The sequence below is a fragment of the Empidonax traillii genome, unplaced genomic scaffold (assembly GCF_003031625.1).
Source record: "Empidonax traillii isolate 1590-97213 ecotype Southwest subspecies unplaced genomic scaffold, ASM303162v1 scaffold418:size511083, whole genome shotgun sequence".
In the NCBI taxonomy this organism is placed as follows: domain Eukaryota; kingdom Metazoa; phylum Chordata; class Aves; order Passeriformes; family Tyrannidae; genus Empidonax; species Empidonax traillii.
The window spans coordinates 391,409-415,050 of NW_020955611.1; the positions used below are offsets into that span (position 1 = coordinate 391,409).

Here is a 23,642-nt window from a genome sequence, read left to right on the forward strand (position 1 = left end):
TTGCCAGGCTGACCTGCTAATTTACAAACCTAATGAATTGACTAATGCTGTCAGTCTTGATTTTTAATAGCTCCTTTTACATTTCATACTTTGTAAACTTGGAAAGAACCCGTATGAAATTAACTTTTCCCACTTTAGTACAGTTGTTACCTGAACTTCTAGTGAAAGGGACTCTTCCCTGTCTCACCTTTCTTTGACCTTAGTTTCTTTTTAACACTGGGGATTCACTCCTTCCCTTGCAAAGTGCAGGTGGGTGAGTTTCTTTCATCCGAGAATCTGAAGTGACACAGCCTGAAGTCAGGCAGCCTGAGGCATCAAGGGCTCTGACTTCTGCTTTCAATTTACTCCCTTCCTACTACTTGTCTTTCCAGTGCTGATCCAGGTTCTGACCTCTCCATTATCAATAATACATGTATGACCCTTTATGCCTGGGCACTGTGCAGAATGAACTTCCTACCTCCTTGTGCGCAGCCAGATATCCTGACACTATGCACTCTCTCGCATCTCAAAAGTCTGAAGAGGTTTTGCAGCAGAGCTGCAAATAGTGATCACATGAGTGACCGTGTGCTTTTGTCCACTGATGGGTTCTTGAAAATTTAAAGAATTATCTCTGTGCTGCTGGACATCCCAGACGGCTTTCAGTGATCTCAGTGAGAAGTCAGTATGGAATGTCAGCTGTATTACAGAAAACTTTCTCTCTCCCTGCACAGGGGTTCAGAAGTTCTTGAGGGAGACAGTGCGGAGCTGCCGAAGAGATGGTTTTGTGCAGACCATCCTGGGAAGACGGCGATACCTGCCAGCTATCAAAGATCCAAATCCCTACAGTAAAGCTCATGTGTGTTGAGTGCAGCGCCTTTTTTATTATTTTTTTTAATTTTATTTTTACAGTATTAGATATCTTTGCATAGCCATATCTGCAGTTTTACAAGGTTTCTGAGCCATCTTGGTCATGACCTTCCACTTCTCACTTAGTTCATTGTTCCCTCAGTTGTTCTCTGAATAACAGAGCTTTTGTCGTGGTCTGTTTGACGTAAGTCTTCTGTGATTGGGTGTGCAGCTGTCATCACTGTGCTAACCTCACTTCAGAACTCCCATGCTGGAAATGGGAGTGAGTAATTTATTGAAATCAGTGGACATGATTTTAAAAAGCCTTCACACAGTGATATGCTTTAACTCTTCAGGCTGAGTTGCTCCCACTCAGCAATCTTTGTATGTTACATGCTGTCAGCTCTTGAACAAGAAAGGGCAATAAAGTCCTATATTTTTTGTGTATTTGTTCCTTTTCTTACTTCCCTCAAAGGAAAATTGCTCTAATTTGTTAGGTAAATATTTACTTAGTATATGGCTTTGCATTGGCATTATTTTTTTTCAAAGTCATTTTGGACACATCTGTCATAGACTCTACTTCAGTAAGAGTGAGTTGACTCCTTGGGAGATGTTGGCGCATTTTTGTGGGGAGGAAGGATGATACTTCTAAGTAGGAAGGTTGTGTGGAATTGAAAACTAGAGTAGAAGAGGGAGGAAGTGGGTGAGTTGGTACTCCAAATAGTTGACAGGGAAACAAGAAGACTGTCAAATATTTTGAAATTATTTGATTATTTGATCTGAAGAATACTTCAGCAGGAAGCTTTGTAGATGCATCTTCTGTTCAACTTTGATTTATTCTTCAAAATTATATTAAAGACCAATTAATGAATCATCTACACTTTCATTTCAGCATCCTCATAACTTTTTGAACATGTTTCAGTTCTAACCAAAGACAGAAGAACCTACAGTTCTCTTGTCTGAGGAGGGGATTAGTAGAGAGTTGTTTGTGTCAATAAAAATGGTGGTCTGGTGTGTTTTTGCACAGCTGTAATGCTCTGGCAGTCAGAGTTCAATGCAGAGACTAGATTGTTAGTCCATGAAGTCCAGTTTCTTGCCTTTGGTTATCTATTCCTGATGGTTTTGAAGATAGGCAGAAGTGTCGGGATGCTTGGATTAACTGTGAGATTTTTCTGCTCTTCTTGAAACTGTTACCATGGGTATAAGCTTCTTCTTGTGGCTTGTGACTCTTGCAGGTTATTACCCTTGATATTCATTAATTTTAAATTTGTGGAAATCCTTTTCTCAGTCCCCTGGAGAGATTCTGTGTCTGAAGCTAGTCTATAATGTGTCTTTCTTTCAGGCAGATAGAACAAACAATTACCTGGAAGTTTTATTATGCCTGTGTTTGGCCATGTATTTATTATTTTTAATTAAATACACATGACATGCTGTATTTGATTGACTTTTTTTTGGAGTAAGTTTTGAGAACAACTATCTTTGTTCAGGCAGAGCGACAGGCTGTGAATACAACTGTTCAGGGATCTGCTGCAGATATTGTCAAAACAGCCACTGTGAATATTCAGAGACGCCTGGAAGCTTTCTCCTCTGTGATCAAGTCCCATGGACATCTGGAGAACTCCTTCCAGAGAGATAAAACAGGTATGCTTGCCTCTCCTTTGCATACTAGAGCAAAATTTTCAGTGTTACTAGTGGTAAAAAAAAAGGCCTGAATAAAAGTTAATACCTTTGGGCCTAGGGGTGGAAGATGCTTTATTTCCTGACAGCGGTAAATCTGTGTTTGGTAGAGAAAGAAGTCATAAGGAAGGAGGGAGAATGTCTGCTCAACACACAAACTAAAACAAATGCTGTGATCAGAACGCTAAAATTACCTCAGAGCAGATCTTTCAAAAGGCTGGCAGTAAGAGTTCATGGGTGATGTGGTCTGTGATGCCACCACAGAATTGCTCAAAAGTAGGAAGGTGAAACTGAGCAGATACTCTGGCTTCAGAGGCAGTTAAAAGATTTGAGTGGAACAACTTCGAGTTCCAAAAATACATTTTTTTGGTTAGAATTAAGGCTGGAATTTGTTGGCTGGAATTTGATATACAGAGGCTCTGCAGGAGTATTATATGAAGCACTTATCAGCATAATTTTTTTCTGGCTGCAGATAGCAAAGCTGTACTGGGGTGCTCATCCCCAGGGGAGTACCAAGAAGACTTTTTTTAGTGTAATGTAGACTGTTTTCTTCATCAGTCACATATTTTTAGAAAGACAACTGAAGAGATAGAGTGCTATATTTCTTTGATAGTTCTTATGCTTCAATTGAAACATGAAGTTGCCTTAATATGAAGAGTCTGATTTGTAAACTAAATAATTAATTGCCAAACCTCTAAAAATACATCAGGGAGTTCTATTTTGGAGAGACAAGATTCAGAGGTTGGCTATGATTAGAAGGCCTATGCTTGGTAGAACTTCACAAGCCTTCCAGGAGCAGCAGCTACTGACCTTTGGCCAATGTAATTGTAGGAAGGCGAGTAGATGCATTTTGTGACACTTCTTCCCTGCACTGATACTAAGTGTTTGAAGAACTGGAAGAAATTCTATTTCAGCAAGTTAGAAATGCCTGGGCCATCAGAGGAACATCCTGCATCATGTGTCTTCTTCAACATTGCTGCTTCAGTGTGAGACTTGTGTTAGGAACTGATGCTTTGAAACCCTCTCTGTGAACTGAAGTCCTCCTGTTAGCTAACCTGAGAAATAAATAACTTTTGAGTTTGTGTGTGTGAGGTTGTGTTTGTTTATTTAAAAAAACCAACAGTTTTTACCATGGAAGGGTTTGTTTTATGTTTTGTTAGGGAAGGCCTATCAGGATCCTATTTTTTTCAGTTGCTTACTTGTTTATTCAATAACTGTTCTTTTTTTTGTCCCCTCTCTTTTACTCAGTAGCTACAGTTTCAGAAACTGCATTTGTGAGGAGGCTTACTGCTTTTTTAGACTAGCCACTAAAATGTTTCTGGAAGAAAAGCAGAATCCTAATTCATTGCCACAGAGAATGTTGTAACCAGCTTCTGATTAAACTTGACATGATTTAGTTTGAACTTTACTCTTAAAACAGATGGTTCAGGAGACACAACTGTCTCTTGGTTTTGTTCTGATTCGTACCTTTATAATGTAAGGCTGAAATGTTTATGTCTCAAATACTTTTCATTGACATTTTTCCCTCAGCTATGAAACTATTGATAGAATAGTAATGTTTTGTGGTTTTGTCTCTAGGAATGACCTTTTCAAGTTTTAGCTTCCTCATGTTCTTTTTTTCAGCATTAGAGATGTGCAAAGGTTTTTGATACAAGAAACATGCTTTTGCATGATCATATTTAACAAACTCTGCTCTTCACATGGTAGGAATGCTGTCGAGAAAGAGAAATGTGGGGATGTTACGTCCTATCAGCGGAGCTTTCTTTGTCCTCCAACTGCACGATGAGCTCCTCTATGAAGTTGCAGAGGATGATGTCATCCAGGTACAGCTGTGCACTTGCTTTTTCGGCTCTCTATTGCAGTACAGTGTTTCAAACAAGCTTTCCTTCTAGGACTTTACGTTCTCTTCCTTGGATCCCCTCTCTCTGGGTGCTGAAAGGTCTGTGAAAACCAAGTTGAATTAGGTGAAAAAATATGCTTCCGTGCTTGATACCATCATTTTCAGACTCGCGCCATCCCCCTGACTGAAGTTTATTTTCAACTGTGCTTTACTGCTTATAACAGCAGAACATATAACTTCTCTGCAAGGCTTGATGAGTGAAGTAGCTTTGTGTTTTTGACAGGTGTAAGAGAAAGTGTTTCCTCATCTGGAGGATTTTTGCCTTCCTGTTTACGCTCTGGTGCCTAACTCAGAACATGTGTTGTTACAGCTGTGGTTCGTACTCTGTGTAGGGAAAGGAGGACTCTGTCCTTTTAGTGCTTGTTTCCTCATTCCCTACCTGTCTTCCTGGCAGGAGCAGTGTGGTGCTCGTTGGCAGCACGGTAGGAACAAGAAATGTGCTGTGTGGACTTAAGGTGCCTTTCATGTACGTATTTGCCTGTGTATGGGCTCTTCCTCCCTGAAGGCACTCCTGTGCCTGGGCACAAAGGTTTTTTGTGCTTGTGTGACAGCTTTCAGTGGCTCAGTGTTTTCCCAAGTCCTGAGCACAAACACAGGAAGGCTCCCAGGCCATGCTTCCATATCTCGGGGATATGTTTCTTCCATTTCTGTGCATGCACATCTTTAATGACAAAAGGTCATTTCCTGATAGCAAGTAGTAACTCCTAGTCTGAGAAAGCTTTCAGTGTATACATAATATTTTTATATTATATATAAAAATAGGTTTAATATTTTTCTCTTGAATATCATCTTGAGCTTTTGCTCATTTTGACAGCTTTGTTCAGACGTCTGCTACTTCAATCTAGGAAGGCTGTTTTAGAGATGAAAAGGCTCCTAATATTTTTCCTGTAGAAAACTGAGATCCCCTGAGTATAGGCTTTTACATCTTTAGATACTGACTTCAGGTTATCATGGTCTCCCCAAGAGAACTGGAGCCAGGTGAGTGGATTTACTTATTATTTATTGTATTATATTTTTTTCATTAACAACCTCAACTTCAAGGGCAATTATTACCACCTTTTCTAGCTTCCTTGGGATATATTTCTGTCCATAGATTTTCTGAGCAATCACTTGAAACAGCAGGTTTTCATGTCTCCACTGCAGCACAGCTGCTGTCCCTGCTCGAGGTGCAGCAGCCCTAATCTGATGCTCTTTGCTGGTTCTGTGTGCTGGACCCTGTGACCGTTCTCAGAGAATCCCCTTCTGTATGGTTCATGGGGTTTTTTGACATACTGGGCCCCAACCTTGATCAAGGCTGGAGTGGTTTGAATACAGTGGAAAATTGATCTGTGCGTCATGCAAGCAACATTTTCTGTGATCCAGAATTTCATTTGCTTGTTTTCTCACAGTATTGTGCCTTGATTAAGCCCTGCTCAGTGTTTAATCTCTGATAACCCCATTTTGTTCCTGCCCAGGCAGTTATTTTTCATCCTATTTTTGAACAGTAGATTATTTCTGTCCTAATTCTCTACCCTGCTTCTTTCTACTCTGTACTTGTCTGTGCTGAATTACATCCTATTTCAAAGCATTTTTCTAGGTTATCAAGATCATTTTGAAATGCTGGTATGTAAGGATGTAGAGGTTTGGAAGACAAATGTCCCAGTAGTTCTTAGTGCTGTTGTAAACTCTTGTGCTCTGATCTCTTCAAATCCTCTCCTCCATTCCCCAGCAAAAAACTATGGAGAAATTTCTATAGTGGGTACCTGTGAGAAAATTATGAAAACATGCTGAAGAGTCAGAAAGCTTGAATGGTTCCTCTACTGACACAGTGGCTTCTAGCTGAGCTGAGGAATCACCATAAATTCAAAGCCTCTTTTCACTCTGCTGTGGAAGGGTTCATAGATGGGTGTGATTTGAAAGATTTGTTCAAATAAGCAATCCAGAACAAGCTGGATAGTGCATGGGTCTTGGGGTAGGAAAGAGAGTCCCTTTATCCAGGGCAGGTTTTTACAGTCAGGAAAAAAAAAAATCCAGTCTCTGATAATTCAAATAGTTGCAGAAAGAACTGTTTGGTTCCCTTGCTGTGTACTGAAATGAATTTTTTCTTAGGAATACTTTTGGAGGGCAGAGAACAGTTACCTCACTTGTTTACCAGAGGGCAGGACTTACCTCAACAAAACAGTGAGGGGGGACCTGGGTAGTATTTCCAGCACCCGCACTAAATGTGATCTGCTTTCTCAGAGGTTTATAGTTTGTGTTTCACAGAGGGCTTCTTTTGCCAGCACAGCACAGAGGAGCCACCATTCTTTGCTTCTGGTGTATTTGTTTCTTGTCTTGCTTTCAGTACATTTAAGTTTTCAGAACAGACTCCATCAAACAGTTATGCAGGTACGTGAAGGAGGAGACTCTGCAGGACACTTTAGTCTTTTACAGAAAGTTAATCTTGCCTCTTTTCTAAGCAGTCCTAAACAGTGCAGAACCAGCCACAACTATGTGCTGCATAAAATCTTACTGGCTTTATGCAGTTTCTCCATACCTAAACCCTAGTCAGGATTAAAATATTCAGTTGCATTCCCATAGGGGGTAAGTCAGTGCAGGAGAGGATTCCAAGTGTCTGTCCACCCCAGCTGTTGACAGAAAACCAGAGCACTGAAGTTACCTGCGTATCTGATGGCTGATGTTTCCTTATAGGTCGCTCAGATTGTGAAGCACGAGATGGAAAATGCCGTCAAACTCTCGGTAAAGCTGAATGTTAAAGTGAAAATTGGACCTAGCTGGGGAGACCTGCGGGACCTGGATCTCTGACCTGCAATGCAGCTTTTCTCACGTGGGGTGAGACAGAAGGCACCGAGGACTGGGCAGGGCGAGGGCCTGCGATCACCTGCTGGCGGTGTGATCCTCCTGTGTCTCGTTTCTACAGGCAGCGTAGGAAACTGCCTTCTGAAATGTGTGGTGGAAGCTAGTATGAATTCACCAAGCCAAACCCTTCAGAGCTCAGACAGAGCAGTGAAGCATGTTTACAGAACTGTGAAATTATTAATTGCAAAAAGAGCTGTATTTAAATGAATTCTGTTATAGTATACTTGATATTGTGCAAAACCCCAAAGCCAAATGAATTTATTACATGTGAAAGGAGCTGGATTACTTTATTAAAACAACGCACAAAGATAATTTGGCAGTTCTTGTGTGTAATTGTTCAGGACAAAAAAAGTCATTGTGATTGCACTTGATGTAGAATTTTACAGGCCTTTGCCAGGAGTATCTTGCACTGGGTTCTGCTGATGGTACTCAGGTGCTCGAGTGGCTTTACAACTGGCTGGATTTCTGAGCAGCTGTGCAGCATTCACAGCAAGTGGAACTGGTGTTAGTTGGATTCTGACTTTTAAGAAAGCATTTTGGTGACTGACTGCTGTAATCAATCCTACTGCTACCTTGCAAACTGGCCTCAAGAGGGATATTGTTTGGAATCTCTTAGAGTTAATACAAAATCACCAGCAAAAACATTTTAAAGAAATGTATCAAACTCAGTGGTTTGAATTGGTTAAAAACTTAATGGCAATTCCTATTTTTTATGAAGAAAAAAACTTATCTTAGTCTGCCCAGATGATGTGGCAGCATTGCTGGTGTTTGAGGTGTGTGTCTTGGAGAGGAGTCAGGAATTGCTGCACATTGGTGGGTGACCTGTGGCTCTTCATTCAGAGACCGCTCCCTAGGCAAGCCTCACACCCTGGGTGTTGGTAGCCCCATTAAAAACTGCTCAGATTTTCCCCATGGTTTGTCTCAGTCTTTGACTCCGTCCCAGTGATGGGGCAGAAAGTTTTTGTGGGAGTTCAGGCTTGTCAAGCTGAACTGGTCTTGAGTCTTACTCGGGTCAGCTGCTGGGATCAGATGCTTGCAGGGAATTAATCTGCAACTATTTGGCATTACTCTCCCCACTATTACCTCCTGGTCTGGCTAAATCTCACATCACATATTTTTGTTTCCCTTCAGACAGCTATGGTGGTTATACAAGTTCAGCTGTTAAGTTAACTTCATACAGTGTCTGACCTTGGATTCTGTAATTTTCATCATGTAGCCCTTGTATGTTACAAGAAAGGGAGGACAGGTGCCTCCTCTCATCTTCCTTATGCCTCCAATTATTATATCAGGTCTTTTTTCTGCAGTTCCTCCCTAATATAATCAATCTCCATCTTTCATTCTTGCCTCCTGTGAGAAATTTTCAAGCCCCTAATTATTCTTTCATTTCTGAACTTATGCTGGATCCTTTTTGAGCACTGTACTTTTGAAGCTGCCTTTACAGCCTGATCTGAGAGGATGCACACTTGGCTTTCAACGGGGTTTGAGCTTGTTAACTTCAAATGCAGCACTTTTGGCATGGCCATTATCCTGACACCAGAAGTAGCTGGCACCCAGGTTTGAAGAACACAGTGAGTTTTCAAAGATTTTAATGGGTCCTGTGTACAAAAGGCTGCATCCCTGACTCTGATCCTCCACCTGCCTGTTGTACAGCAAAACGGGACACGTGGTATTGAGTCAGAGCCCCAGGTGAGGATGCCTTGATTGCCCTTCTCAGCACCGACTTGGCCCTCTTTCCCATTCTGTATTTCACTTTACATTGAGATTTTTTGTCTTCTTCCTGCCTGCTCTGTGCTGTGGTTTTCTACGACATCTGTCACCTGATGGCTGAGCTCTTTATCCACAACATTCCATTGATGTCGGTTTTTTTGCTTACCTTATTAAAGCTTTTGTTACTAACAGATCTGAGCCTCGGCACCCTGGTGCCTGACCATTTGTATGCTCTGCCTGTGAAGATGCTGGGTTGGACTCATTATCAATTCACATGGCCTAATGATTTCCTGTCCCCGGGTGTCATGCGGTGACACACCTGTGCTGTATTTCAGGCCTCACTGGAGCTGCTGCAATTTGGGTTGCTTGTTCTTTGGCACATTACGATATTTTCCAATCACATATTGTCTTCAGAATTTCCGAAGGATGGATCTCATGCTTATTTCCCAACAAGATCTCTAGGCAGGTGTAATGCTAATCAATAAGGGGATTGACACAGACCTAAACTATTTTGCCTGACAAACTCAATGAGTTCATTTTAATTAAGCAGTAATTTGGAGCAAATGAGAAGATAAAAGGTAGCCACTGCTCTGTGAGCAAGGCGGCTGTGGTGTTTGAGTCATGTTATTAGGACTGGCTCTGAGCTGTTGCCTGATTGCTGCTATTTACATTCCTTAATTCTGGTTAGATTTTAACTCTTAGCAAGACTGAGCAGAGGAAGCAGAAGAGGGGTCAGGTAAGCAGAAGCACTGCCCAGAACTGTGCAGAAAAGAGTACATGTTATTTTCTGAAGATGGTAGAAGAAGCCTGTCTGCTCACATTACTTACCTATTTTTGCCTATGGGCCCCTCTTCACCCATCTCTGATGGGCTGAGGCCTTTATTTAGTTGGAAACTGGGCTTTTTGTTAGTTTAGGACCTGATAAGCAGAGTGCAGGTTATTCTCTGTCTCCTTGTAGTCAGGACAGGATGCATCTGATAGTGTTTTGCTCTCTGTTCCTCAGCTCATTTGTGTGTGTGTGTCTCTTCACAGTCCTCTCCAGTCTCCTGTTAGTTGGTGCAGCCCCAGACAAGGACAGATGAACACTGCAGAAGGGGTGAGTTCTGCTTTGCAGCCCTGACACTTGGTGAACACAGCAGCCTTAATCCTGCCTTGTGCCCTCTGCTGCCCTTGCCTGGCTCTTGCAGGTGGGTGTCTGCCAAAAGAAATTGGGTTGGGGTCCAGTCCTGACGAGTAGCTGTGGTCATCAAGAATGCCTTGTCTTCAAATCATGTGAACCTGTGTGACCCAGTTCCTCACAGGGAGAGAGAGCCTGTACCCTTGGGAAGCCCCGTTCTGTTTGGTTCATATTTTCTTTCTTGTCAAATGACTTAAATTTTGATTCAGCTGCCTACTGGTATGGGGCAGAACTTGCCCAACCTTGGTAGCAGGAACTCGTTCCTCTTGGTCGTTTTCCTCACATGCAGACCACAAGCTTGTTTTGCCTCGGTCTTTCTGCTGCAGCTTTCCTTCTTGCCCTGCCTACCAGAAGTGGTGAGAGGCAGGTGACAACTAATGACACTTGTAATCTGATCTGGTTTGGTCCTTTTGCCTTTCTCCCATGCCACTTGCATTTCATCTAGAAGAGAGATGTGAAGTTTTTCCTGCAAATACACAGCTGAAAAGAGGGAGCTGGAAGCTCAGTACCTTTGGCTGACATTTTGAGCCTCTCCTGGCAGAACAACTCAAACATGCTGTTGGGAAGTGCCCTTTGATGAGCACATTTCTGCCCTTCTGAGAGCTCAGCTTGTAGGTTACTTTTTTTAACCTGAAGGGAAAATGATGTGAAGGGTGCCATTGGTTGGTTGGGAAGCCCAAGTACAAGGCTAGGAATACCCCTGAGGGCTGGTACTGCAATTACGAGCTCCATGTGAGCTCCCTGCAGTAAACCATGGGATCATTAGCTGGTGTATGGGTTTTGTCCTTGCAGGAGCTGTTGGAGGAAGGAAGGTGACCATCCCCACCACAGCAATAACCACAACTGCATTTTTTTGTACTCCTGAATGATATTGTAAACTCCATCCAAAGCCTTTACACAAACAATGCACTTTTGAAACAATGTAATGAATCTAGGAGCAGAGATTGAAAAAAACAGATCTACACCAACCAGTATCAATTCTTTCCTTTATTTTCTTTCCCTTTTTTTTTTTTTTTTTTGGTTGTTTCTGGGGATTCAAAACAGCCTCAGTTAAAGATGCCTTAGTTTTGTGACACTGATTTAGGATACCTGTGGAAACAGGACATGGTTAGCGCAGGAGTGTGTGGTTCACCCCAGATTAGCCTTCATTCTGAGAGACAGGTAATGACTTGTTAACAAACCCCACACATATTAAGTCCACATTTCCTCGACACTGAATCTGAATATTTGTTGCTATTTAAAAAAGTACAATGTTTGATTTGTTGATTTAATCACAAAACAAAACACATGAATGGAAACACTCATTTACGTGACTATTGCTTATACACCTAAGATGAAGAGTTGACTACAAATGGCCACAAGCTGTTCCTTAATGAGAGAGAGTGTGTTCTTACTAAGACCATACCAAGGCACGAGAAACATTCAGGACTGAAATATGCTGTGCTTGAATTCACCTTTAAGGTATGGAAAAGGATGTACAGGGGCATGGCCCAGGGTATTTGAGGGGCATAATTAACTAGAAACTGGGTGTTTGCCTGTGTTACAACACACATGGTTTGTGAATGAAGGAGGCCTGAGATTGAATGCAGCTCTCAAGTTCCAAGTGGTTTCTTCACTTGTCAAGTCCTCTACTGAAAAAAAAAAATGTTTGTATGCTCATCATACTGTGGTGTGAGAGGGATTCTGGAAAAAGAATATATACTGTTTTAGAGGGGGGTTATGTGATAATTGTATACAATATTTGTAGTAAATAGAGTATTTCTGTCAAATATTTATGTACCAAGCTATGTTTTGGTACTGTAGGGAATGTCTATCTGATGTATGGAGCTGAACCGTAGAACATCAAAAAAATTTAAAAACTCCCCAGATAATTATACAAAACAAAATTTCCATTGTCCTGAATTTTAATTCAAGATTTCAAATTTAAGTTAAAGCTCTAGGAATTTTTTTCTAATGAATAAAATAGCTTGTACTTCACTGAAGACTTGCGAACTCTGCAAGATTCTAAATAATCTAATTTAAAGCATTTTCTTTATCTATCTACAGCTCTAGACGTAAGATTGAAAACATCTGGTCAAACCCAAAGGTGTGTGTTGGAAGGTCTGTGTATCTAATTTTGGACGTGTTCACGACAGAGCTCCTGGAAAGAATGTGAGAGAACAAGGTATCCAAATGAACAAGCGGCATTTTAAATTGGACAAATATTTCCAGCCAATCTGGCCTGTTGTAGCTGAGGATTGCGATGTTGAAGATACAGTTAAGCTTAGGATTTTGCTTGAGGTGGTGCTGTCTTAGTGGGAAAGGTGAAAGCACAGAAAGATTTCAACATCCAGTGACAGCCAGTGCCCTTGATTTTCTTACAGCCAGTCACAGTCTTACAGTCCTTCTTACAGTCAGATGCTGTGCTCGTTGCTTGGAATGCTGCAGCTCTTTATGCCTTTCACTAACAACCTTTAGTAGTGTTCAGGTCAAGCCTTTCAAAAATCCCACACTCCCCCTCATTTCACAATAAATCAACCAGGCAAGAAGTTTTCCTCCCTCATTGAACTTTTTAAGTGATGGGTTTTTTTCCACATACATGGTAAATCTTGATAGAAAGCATTTAACAGTGTGCACTAACAAACTTATACAACATATACATTACATATATATATTATATATATATAGAATGTTCTATATACAAACATATACAACTTTTTAGATCTCTACAGACTACAAGAAAATTGATAATTATAGTCACAAGTGGTGAACTTAACAGAAATAGCAATTGGTAACTAACTGTCTGGAAATATGTAAAATATATAAGAGTGGAAAGCTGTGACCTGATGGGGAGTACTAGAGAAAGGTTCCTTAAAAGTTTAGTAATAAAAATTGTAAGTTTGAGGGCTGCTAAATTCTCATTTCTCTGTTGCATAAAAATGCAAATGAAAATTTACTGGCAGGTTTTTTTACCCTGGTGTTAAGCTAGAGACTGTTGGCAGCCAAAGTCAGTCAGGCATTGTGTAAATGTTGAAGACACTTTTCTCTCTGGGTGTGCTGCAGTGATTAGCAGTTAAAAGTTGCTCTTAAATTTTCACATGATTCTCAAACAAGCAAGTGGACTCTAGCTCCAGCCTGATGCCATTTCCGCTGAAAAAGGTAATGAGGGGCTCAGCAGTATCAGCCTCCCACGTGAGGTCCAGCCAAAATCTTAGGCAGACCTGGTGCCCTCCTCATCATTGCAGTGACCCGATGGCTGCCTGAGCACCACCGGTAGGGCTGCTTGGTGCACTGCTGACTGTGATGCACCAGTTCATCATGGAAAGTAAGTTGGCTGCTGGAGGGTTTGAATGCTGCCCCAAATGATTTTGTTGTCGGGAGACTAGTGGTTTTGGGTTACAGACCAGAGCACAGGCCAATGCGTATATGTTTAAACAGAAGATCAAATTGCTGTAATGTTCTCATTTATTTCTCGTTCTAGACACCTGGTTAGAGCAGTGCTTCCTTATGGACACAAATGGTCAGTTCTGTGACCCAGCCACTGGAAGGAATTCCCCAGCCCAGTTCCTATTGGCATCAGAGTGGTGAGTTTGGCATTTCCTTAAACACACACTCACAGACAGAGACATCCTCTCTAGTCATGGACAACTTCAATTCCTTAGCTCTCAGCAGAAACCCAGGCATTGCCTTTTTTTCCCAACAAGTTTCTACAGTTCTCACAACATCGAGTGTTTTTTTCCTGTGCCAGAAGAACTTGTTGAGTCTCACTCCCAATTGAGCTAGACCTGTCAGGGCCATCATTTTTGACTTTGCCTACAGAGAAACGTAAAAGTCCTGTAAATGATGACATTTGGTTGTGCTACAATGTGAATGTGAAACTTAATGCCTCGAATCTCTTCCAACCCTTTAACTTGTGCAGTGGGCCAACAGTGAGGCCAGACTTCTGGATGGTAAAATTTCCTGGGCTGCATTTTATTGTAGGTAAAGGAAGAATATGGGACAGACATCTTTGAGAGGAATCATCTGAAAATTATGATGACACAAACACCGGTGAAGTTAAGTTAAGGTCTAGTTAGGAGGGGATGGTGCCTGTCTGCATCAGTGTCCATCAGGATTCCTTGAAGGGACAGAGGATGTCACTCCTCTTGTATAGAAAAATTTTAACTGCTGTTTTTTCAGCTCTTCCTCACTTTCTGTTTTGAAACTATGTCCAGGCACATGAAAACAAATCTTTAGTGCCTTGTTTCCAAGCCAATCTTGGAAAAATGTCTAAATTAAGAGTTCCACTGTGTGGAAGTGAGGCTCTTGTAGGCCAATGTGGAGCATTCTTATGGACTAGGAATCTATTTGCATGGACAGGCAATAGGTTTTTATTTATTGTTCTCTCCTGTAGCTGCAGCTGCAGAGTTTTCTCCAGAGTTCACTGTAGAAACCAAGCAAACCACTTTGAAGCAGAAGCAAATTACTTTTAGCAGTGAGAGCAGAGAATCAATTGCCACTCACCCATGGTGTCATTTTATATATGTGTGTTATATGTGTATGCTCACAATGGTTTTCCACACTCCTCCCCAGCCCATCTTTAAGTCTTGCTGCTCAGATCCCTCTCTCTCTCTCTCTCATTCTCTCTCACAAGTTTTGAGGGGGTTACTGTGCAGGTCCCTTCACATAATTTCAACTGAGCACTTGAGCAGCATCACTGCTCTGCAAGCTGCTAAGCAGCCTCTGTGAGCAGAATTTGACAGGACTGTGGTTTCCCATATTACCTTTCTTAACTTGAAGAAGTGGTTTCCAAAAGTGGTTTTCTATTCCTGCTACTGAGAAATAAGGCAACCAAGTGATACAGACTCCATGGGGATGAAAAGTGCTGTGGCCCTCTTCAAGGACAACTGAGATAAAATCTGGAGCACATTTTAAAAAGTACAGATAAGAGTGACGTGTCACGTGCTCTGAATTGCAAATAAACCATCTATGCTCATGGTTTAATGATATTTCAGATAGTGCCTGTTCAGCTACCTGTAAAATCTGTCTATTTTGGGCATAGGATTTTGAATCTATTTTTCTTAGGAGTTAAAGAGCACTGATTTCAAGCAAGGTAAGAAAATGCAGCTAAACTCATTTTTATGTGGAAAACAGTAACAAACATGCTTGAAATGTACTGGCTTTTTATAATGTCACTTTTAAAAAATAAAGATTTTTGCTATTTAAGTTTGGGTTTTTTTTTCTCAGAATAGAAATGAATCCCATTTTCTTCGGTCACAACATGCTTTCTTTTTCTCTTTTTTTTTTTTTTTTTTTTTTTTTTTTTTTTTTTTTTTTTTTTTTTTTTTTTTTTTTTTTTTTTTTTTTTAAGATGGCAATTAGTCATGCAAAGTTTTCTAAGTGCATTAACATTCGAATTTGTACAGAATATTTTTAACCAGACGCACTCCCCACAGTTCATACCTACAGCTCCTGAAAAACTACATGCCACAGTGATGGTTGAGTTCCTTTTGGAAAAAAATTGGCCACCGCATGAGCCAGCTGTTGGAAGAAGACCCTCATGATTCCAGCTTCCATCTCATGGCCTGTAAAATTCCTCCTTGACGTCCACTGTGATGAATCCAATAATAGTAACAGGAAAACATCTTCTAGGAGAAAAAAACTGTCTCTGGCCAGTGACTGGTAGATTTGGGAATTAATGTTGCTTCCCTGAACAGTGTTCTTAATAAAGCCACAAGCAGCTTCTTTGAAAGTCTAAAACTGGTACCACTTTTTGTCCTTGTATTTCAGCATCACCTACAGAAATGGGAAAAAAAAACAAAAAATGGCAATAAAACACTGCCCTACGTATGAGGTACCACACATGACCTAGGCCCACTAGCTGTCACAAACTTCATGATTAAATAAGGAAGAGCAATGCAGTACTTCACTAACAGTGTCATCAGGACGTCGTATGAGTCCACTGAGATCTCATATTCAGTTTCTTAGTTATTACATTAAAAAGAGTGTTACCCGCTACTGATGTTTGTTAGATTTTCCCCAAGGAGCTTTAACTACTTTTCTTCTTCAAAAAATAAAGGTATGACAATAATGAGGAACTTGCTTTTTACTCCTATAAAAAGGAGCTTATCTATGGAGCATAGTAGATATGCCCTGAATATATAAACTTTTTGCATTTTGGGGCACGTTCTTCCTGCCTCACACATACAAAAGCCAGTAAAAATGTAAAGGTCTTGTGTAGAGATGTGATGCACATTAAAAGAAAAACGTGCATTTTGGGAAGTATTTCTTAATATTGTTTTACCTTCAAGAACAATCACTTTAGTTGATTCCCAGTCTTAATAGCGTGGGGTGGAAGAGGTTTTCCATTTCGAGCTCTAAGCACAGAAGCTGTCTATTCCAGGCAAGCCCTATTCTATATCACTGTACCACTGTGTTGTACTAGTAATGTTCTCCTCCTCTTCCCAATAAGATCTGTAAAGGTTCCTATATACACATCCACCTACCTGTTTTCTGCCCTACTGCATAGATGTGCTGCATTAAGTGGCTTAAAAAAACAAATCATAATGAATTAGTGAGAAAGGCAAGATGAGAAGTGCCATGTTCCAAATTCAGCAGCTAACAATGGATGCTCATTTACAGAAACATGAAAGGAAGGGGCGTGCAATGGAGGTTTATATTTGGCATTCTCATTGTTTGGGAGCAGGAAAAACGGTGTGTCAGTTAACAGGAGTACAGCCTCCAACAGCATGACTGGGTGAAGGGAGAGAACTGCCCTTGACCTTCACAAAGGGAAGCTAAGGCTCCATTGCAGGGCTGGCAGTTCTTAGTTCTGGGTGTGGTGCCAGGGCCCTACCTCGTGTGCATGTTTGGAAAATGCCTCTGCGCTGGCCATCATGCTCGCAGTCCTTTCATCCAGCTCTCCCAGTTTCTGTCCTCTCTCATCAAGGGCAATGCGTGCACGAGTCAAGTCCCCGATGACTCCTCCTGCAGCTCCTCTCACGCCTTCAATCCCACCTGATCCAGGGATGTGCTGAGCGAGGCTGCGAGAGGCTTTTCCTGCCGTAGCCTCGCCGACTGCAAAGGAGAAAGGGAGAGACAGACAGGAATGAGTTTCTGGCTGTGGCTCTGTCAGTGCTTCTCAACCTCCCACTGCAGCCTTGCAGCAGTGATGCCATTTGATGGGCAGATGGCACGTGTAGAAAACTTTGCTCTGTCACCAGCACATCTACAGTGCAGTCGTGTGCCCCTCCCTCCACTGCTCAAAAGAAACTGCCAAGGTGAAGGAATTATGGAAGGCAACCAAGGACCCTCCCCTCCCTTCATTATGTCAACTTTCTCTTTCTATGGATGATCTAAATCTCATGTGCTACTCCATTCCTAGATTACAAGGGCAGGGGGGTCCTGTGACTTTCTGCCAAAAGAAAACCCAAACCCAATAAATTACTCACAAAGCTCCTCTCTGTCAAAAGCTTGTCCACTTCCTCCAAAAAGTCCTTTGAGAAAACCTCTGTTTTGGGCTTCTGGTGTTTCCACGGGAGTAAACAAATCCCCAAGCATGTCCTAGCAAAGCCAGAAAAAAGTCCATGTCAAAAACTAGTGAGGTCAAACCAGTCCTAGGTGCTTTCTTTATTTGCATTAACAAGCCACATGCACTAGATCTAATTAATTAGTTTTTAAAAAGAGTCTGTTGTGTGAATAATATAGTGTACTTAACATTTGTATTTCCTGACAGGCAAATACTTGGGCTAACTAGATTCACTCATGCTTTCAGAGGCACTTGGCTTGTCACTGCCCACGGCTATGTTCATTACCAGAGACAAAAATTTTTAAGTAATGCAGGATGAAAATACCAGTGATAAGATCACATTTTGCTTAGAAACCACAGAGGTGACACTATACTTGAATAAATATTTTGTTGTTTATTATTTATTTTGCTTTAGTGATTACACAGGCAAGCTGGGCAGTCACTTTGCTTTCTTTTTATAACATACCTGAGTTCACTGCTTGATAGCAGTTCAGAGAGTTTGGTGGTTTGTTATTTGTTTGATTATCATAGTGTTTGTTTGTTTGCTTTGTTTTAAACAAAAACCCCTTACCTTCCACACAACTGTTGCTGTACTGTCAGTAATGCTAAATAAACACATCTCCTCAAGGCACTGTCATGGTGCCACATCTTGGAGCAGTCGACCCAAACAAATCTCAGGCTCAGATTTATTTGCAACAGCACTAGAAAAAGCCAGCTCTCTGAAATAAAACTGATGAAGAAAGTGTACAGTCCCAGTAGTGTTTGACACCAGTGAGGCTGTGTGCACTGGGAACAGTTGCTGCCCTGTTGCTCAGCTCTGTGTTTGCTCACCCAAGCCCCAACAGGCAGATACAGCTGTTGTGCTGCACAAAGCACTCGCTCCTGGGAGGCTGAGTGCTAGGACAGCGCTGTGACTCACGCTTACTGCTCCTCTGCACAGTCACCTGCTCTGGGGAGAGAAATTACTGCAGCCCTTGGAGCCTAAGTGGAGGCTCTCACGCAGCCTAGCTTTGTTTTCCTAGGTAGCATGTGATACTGGGTCATCTGCTTTTTGTACATGTATAATGACTGTGCAAACCTTTTTCTGCATAAAAGTAAAGATAAAAGCAGCCCTAGTCCAGCAGTAAATTGAAGCAAGGGCTTCATTTCCCTTTGTTTGGTTGTTGTATGGTGGTATTAAGGCTAATAAAAAAAATTCAATCTAGCAGGTAACAGCCTCTCACTGTAGGCCCATAGTTTAAGATACATTAGTCAAACCTTTTGATTATTTTAAAATTGGTTCCCTACAAAATAATCTCTTCTCTGATGTGGAAAAGCTTGTGTGCAATGCTCATTCCTCACAGTGCTTTTTCCAACTTGAGACAGACAGTGATGCAAGTTGAGCAGCTCAGCACATGTTATTCCCTATGGCATAATGAGTGCTGGCAGGACCATTTCTTTTATATTTCCATCCTAGTTTACTGCTAATTATATAACCCAGAACTTATTCCCCCCTCCTTTTTTTTTTCCCCCCTTTATTACTCATATTTCTCCCTGTAACCTCTCACAATTCCTTCTCTTCAGTAAATGACATTTTCGTTTGCATTTTCATTGTAAAAAAACCCCAAACCAGCCCATATCTAAAATTGCAAAGACTTATTGCACTTGCGCTAGGTGCAAGTGACAATGCATGAAAAAGCCCAAAGAACAATAGAGCTGCTGACCTCTCTCTGTTGCTTTGGCGTTATTCAGTCAGGGCAAGTGAAGAGGAACACATCTGTCCTGCTCCTGCAGCACAGCCTTCATTTCAAACACCAAAGTCTAGCAGTAGATGTGTGCCAGTTTAACCCTGACGAGTCAGGTCACTGCCCCTCCCACACAAAGGCACCACAGTAAGGGTTTGAGCCCTACCTGCAGATTGTCACACATCTCCTGGCTGTACGTCAGGCGCTGGATCTCCGTGGGAGAGCTGAGATACAAAGCCTGCCCTTCGTTAGTGAAGCAAAAGGTCCGTGCTATCCTCATGTCTGTTACAGGCAAGTAGTTGATGTCCAGCAATGGTCGGAAACTGGGCAAGCTGAGAAGAAGCAGAGTGCCAGGTTACTCACCAGTTGCTACACACGGTACACCTGCTCTGTGGCTGCATTTAAACCGACATTTAAGTTTATGCTTTTCATAACTGGAACAGTTAAGTGCAGCTCTAAGATGAAAAATGCTGACTGACTTCTCATCATACTCCATTTGCTCGAATAGAGAAGTTTCAGCTGCCTTGCCTCAATGACCCTAAGGCTTCTGCTACTGTCTGGATTTGGGATGTGCATGTGGCACAGTGCAGCTTGTGCCATGTGGCTGGGCAGTTTGTAGGGTAAAGTCTGTCCCCAGTTACCCATGGACATCTGCAGGAAATGGCATGGCAGGGCCCTGCTTCCACCTTGTGGACTAAGGCTCCAGCATCGCCTTTGCTGTCCTCCAGCTTCTCATGGTTTGCTGTTTTGGACAGCAGTTTCTAAAATTTAAATGGCCTGGCCAGGGAAAGGGGGTGCAGAAATGGCAAGAGTAGGACTTGCTACTTCACGTGGGATAAACAGTATCTTGCTATGGCCGAGTTCTATACTCCTCTATACCTGACGCCTCATAACTAAGAGTTTTTTTTTTTACGATAGTTAAAAACCATCACCCATCAACAGTCACAGGTAAGGGATTTCTATGAAAAAAAGGAGCTTGCTTTGCTGTGCCCCTGCCTTAACTCCCCATGTGGAGACAGCCCAAGGAACAGGCGAAGCTGCGGCAAGGCAGGGAATTAAATGCACCCACCAGGGAGTTAATGCAGAGCATCAGGCACTCAGGACCAAACACAAGTGGAATGTGGCAGCACCGTGCCACCCCTTTGCTTAATTTTGCCACAAGATTAGTTAGATAAGTACCTCAGTGTCATGATGTGCCCATTGGCACAAAAGCACGCCAGACAGACGCTGTTACAGAGGGTGACCACATCTGCTCGCAATAAAAAGGACGTTTCGGTGATGTTGTGGACATAAAGACATGTTTGGGAAGGCAATGAGAAGACTTTGGCTTGTTTTTCTGAACAAATGACTGCAAATTGATGATCACCCATATCCTGGGAGGAGGAAGGGGAATGCATGACAAGTTTCCTTTTCCTTGTTTTTTCACCGTCATCAGCACTGTGTGGATCCCTCCATACTTCATACGGTGGATGTGTCAGTGTCCCCATGCAGTCCAAGCACGCGAAGGTCAGCACGGCTCCTTTCAGTGTCAGAACAGTGCCTGCAGAACATAATTTGCTCTCACTGACACTGGCACCACAATTAGGCTGGTTGTCAGTGCTGCGAACGCGTGCAGCGCAGCTGACATTCAGCTTTTGCAAATAGAGCAAACGCATTAATCTAGCTAAGGTGACAAGTCTTGCTTGCTCAGTTCTTTCTGACTACACAAGAAGGTGACCAAACAGCCTGAAAAAGTATCAGGCAGCCAATATCTATAATAATGGATATAATACATGGTATTGAATACCATAAAGATAGCCTGTTTTTTATCTCTACATTATACTAGTAGGATATTTATTCCCCAGCAGTAAAACTGCTCTTCTTAGTCTGGTGACCTTCCAGAATTGTTTTTCTAAACAAAGTGGGGGTGGGAAACCTCTGTTCCTGTTCATTCTCTGCTTTTTTGTCTGTTTTTTAAGCACATACTGCCTCTCCTCAGACCTGACCTCTCTCAGCCCTTTGTTCTCTCTGCTACACCATCTGTCCCTCACTAAGCCAAGGATCTCTCCTGGTACAGCAACCTGCCAACATTTTTGTTTCCTTTCCTGAACTCCCTTCTGCTTCTCTGCAGCTTTCTGATAGAGAGACAGCCAAACTGTTCACAGCATCCCAGACAGGACTGCACAAAGGACTGTAATTTCACAATACGAAGGAACTCTGCTAATTTCCCTGTCCTCAAAAGAAGCGTTTAACTTTGCCCATGACACAAGGTAATGTCCAAAACTAACACATCCAAAGTGTCTCCGCCCATGAAGCTGCAGGTCCCTCAAGAGCATCTTTACCTTTGTGCCTTCCATGTAGCGAGTGACCATTGATTGATACACGTATTGAAGAAATTTCTGCCCAATCATGCAGTTATACCCCCAGTTGTACCAAGACAGATAACAAACAGCAGAAGAGCTGCACTCTTACCACTTGGCGACACCATGACCGGCTCTGACTGCCGTAAGTCGTCGCTAGCAGGCAGATTAAGGGAGAGGATTAAGACCATACCAAGGCCTGTTCCAACCCAGAGACAGGGGGAGACAGCAGAGTCGTTCTTTCGGGCAAAGGACTCCATGAAGTACAAAGCTGTAATTGCCTCCTTTGAGTCCCTGTCGATACTGGACACGCTGGAGCTTCGTGAACGGCTGAAGGAGTTTTCCCTGTTTTCTGCATAAATAAATACAAGCAAACAGGCATAAATTGGTATTCTAAGAACAGGCAGTAGCCTGCAGCAAATACAAACTCCCTGTAGAGTACAGAAAATACAGTTTTTGTAACCTGAGCAAACATTCTGACACTAGCACGATACCATCTTGCTGCCAGTGTATAAATAAGTGTGGAAAATGCTGTCAGACCTCATCAGTTAGATCTGCATTAGGAATAGCTACTTATTATGGAGATTAGCATAGACTAATTAGAATTTACAACAGCCTTAACTCAAAGGACTTGTTCTAAATAGCACAAAATAATTTTAGACCCATATGTTACCAATGCATTTAAAATTAATCCATGTATCTCATTGCTGCAGGACATGAAGGGAGATGCCATTACCAACTTCACAGCACGTGTCCTTTGCTCTGCTCTTGTTGCCATCACTAGGATGTTCTAGCACTGCATTCACAGCCATTGTTTATCGTTAAGCTATTAATAACTGCTCTCTGGGGAACAGACACCCATTGCTAAACTGAGCCCGTAACCAAAATCAACTCTGGCTTCCCAGGGAGTGAAGTGAGAAACCTGCTCTGTGCCCTTGGCAGCAGCTGCGGAGTGAGCTGGCACTGACTGGCTCATCTTCCTGCCCAAGCTTTCGCAGGCAACATTGAGAGCCAGCTGGAGACAGAGCTCCAGGGTCCTCACTGCAAGTACACAGGTACAGAGAATCTGAGCTTTTCAGAGAGAGGCAACAATGGACAGGGTCTGACTGCTGAAGGGGTTAAGGATCTCTGTTTTGCTTTGTCTAGTGCCAGGCAGGAAGTACAGAGCTGTGCAAAGGAGCTCCTGGCATTAGCAGGAACTGTCAGTGGCAACCCAGTGGAGGCTATAAAGCACACTGAGGCTAAAAAGTTACTGAAGGGAAAAGGAGCCAGAAGGAAGATGGGAGTAGGGCTGGCTGCTAGAAAAAGTTTGTGCCAGTGCTGCTGTCTACCAACCTGTAGTCAAAAATGGGGTTAGATCACTAGAAAACCCACATGCTCTTCTGCAACAATAAAAACTGGCCAGGAGGGCCTGGAGACAGAGGATTAGTAAGCTACCTGACCTGAGGTAAAGGGCTTGGTTCTCAACCTGTCACTCTGAAGTAAATCTGTATCTGGTAGGAAATTATCCTTTGTATAGCTCAGAAGAGACTCATCTCTTCAGAGCCAACAGAAGTGTCTGGAAAGAGGAATACTTTCTGCTATTGTTGAAGAATAAAATTAGAAAATTACTTTCTCACATAGTCCAATTTAAAATTGAACTAAGCCTTGTGCTGTATATATGGCTCCTGCTCTCCACCAGAAGCAGCATTTTTGCCGATGAACCTCTTCCTCAGACAACATATTGCAGCATTGTATTCCCCTACTCAGCTGCCTCAGTGCAAACTGCTGAAGTCGTCCTCTTCACCACAGCTACCTGGGAAAGACTGGAGAGAACCATGGGACTCACACATACATGTGTATGCTACCTTAAAAGTTGGCACACAGGGATGAGGGTTTCTCTTCTCCTGCTACTCTTCCACACTTGGGCCACCTTTGGTTCTTTGAGGTCATCTGTAACTTGTCAAACAGGAGCTTCACAGAATAGCTG

At 42.3% G+C, this 23,642-nt stretch overlaps 2 protein-coding genes across 7 annotated transcripts in view; one reads left to right on the forward strand and one right to left on the reverse strand.

The window, feature by feature from the left end:
- The window catches only part of POLQ (DNA polymerase theta), a 52,920-nt gene extending 45,368 nt beyond the window's left edge, over positions 1 to 7,552 (forward strand). The window contains exons 27-30 of the mRNA XM_027894129.1: positions 711 to 835; positions 2,313 to 2,466; positions 4,210 to 4,325; positions 7,073 to 7,552. Coding sequence (XP_027749930.1) covers positions 711 to 835; positions 2,313 to 2,466; positions 4,210 to 4,325; positions 7,073 to 7,186 — 509 coding nt within the window. The 3' untranslated portion in view covers positions 7,187 to 7,552. The remainder of the gene's footprint in view (positions 1 to 710; positions 836 to 2,312; positions 2,467 to 4,209; positions 4,326 to 7,072) is intronic.
- Positions 7,553 to 15,451: 7,899 nt separating this feature from the next.
- LOC114062561 (syntaxin-binding protein 5-like) overlaps positions 15,452 to 23,642 on the reverse strand; it is a 91,990-nt gene continuing 83,799 nt past the window's right edge. For all 6 annotated transcript variants that reach the window (XM_027894135.1, XM_027894137.1, XM_027894133.1 and 3 more), the window contains 6 exons: positions 21,786 to 22,025; positions 20,514 to 20,874; positions 19,501 to 19,666; positions 17,534 to 17,645; positions 16,939 to 17,159; positions 15,452 to 15,878 (listed from right to left, as the gene is read on the reverse strand). In XM_027894135.1, coding sequence (XP_027749936.1) covers positions 15,837 to 15,878; positions 16,939 to 17,159; positions 17,534 to 17,645; positions 19,501 to 19,666; positions 20,514 to 20,874; positions 21,786 to 22,025 — 1,142 coding nt within the window. In that variant the 3' untranslated portion in view covers positions 15,452 to 15,836. The remainder of the gene's footprint in view (positions 15,879 to 16,938; positions 17,160 to 17,533; positions 17,646 to 19,500; positions 19,667 to 20,513; positions 20,875 to 21,785; positions 22,026 to 23,642) is intronic.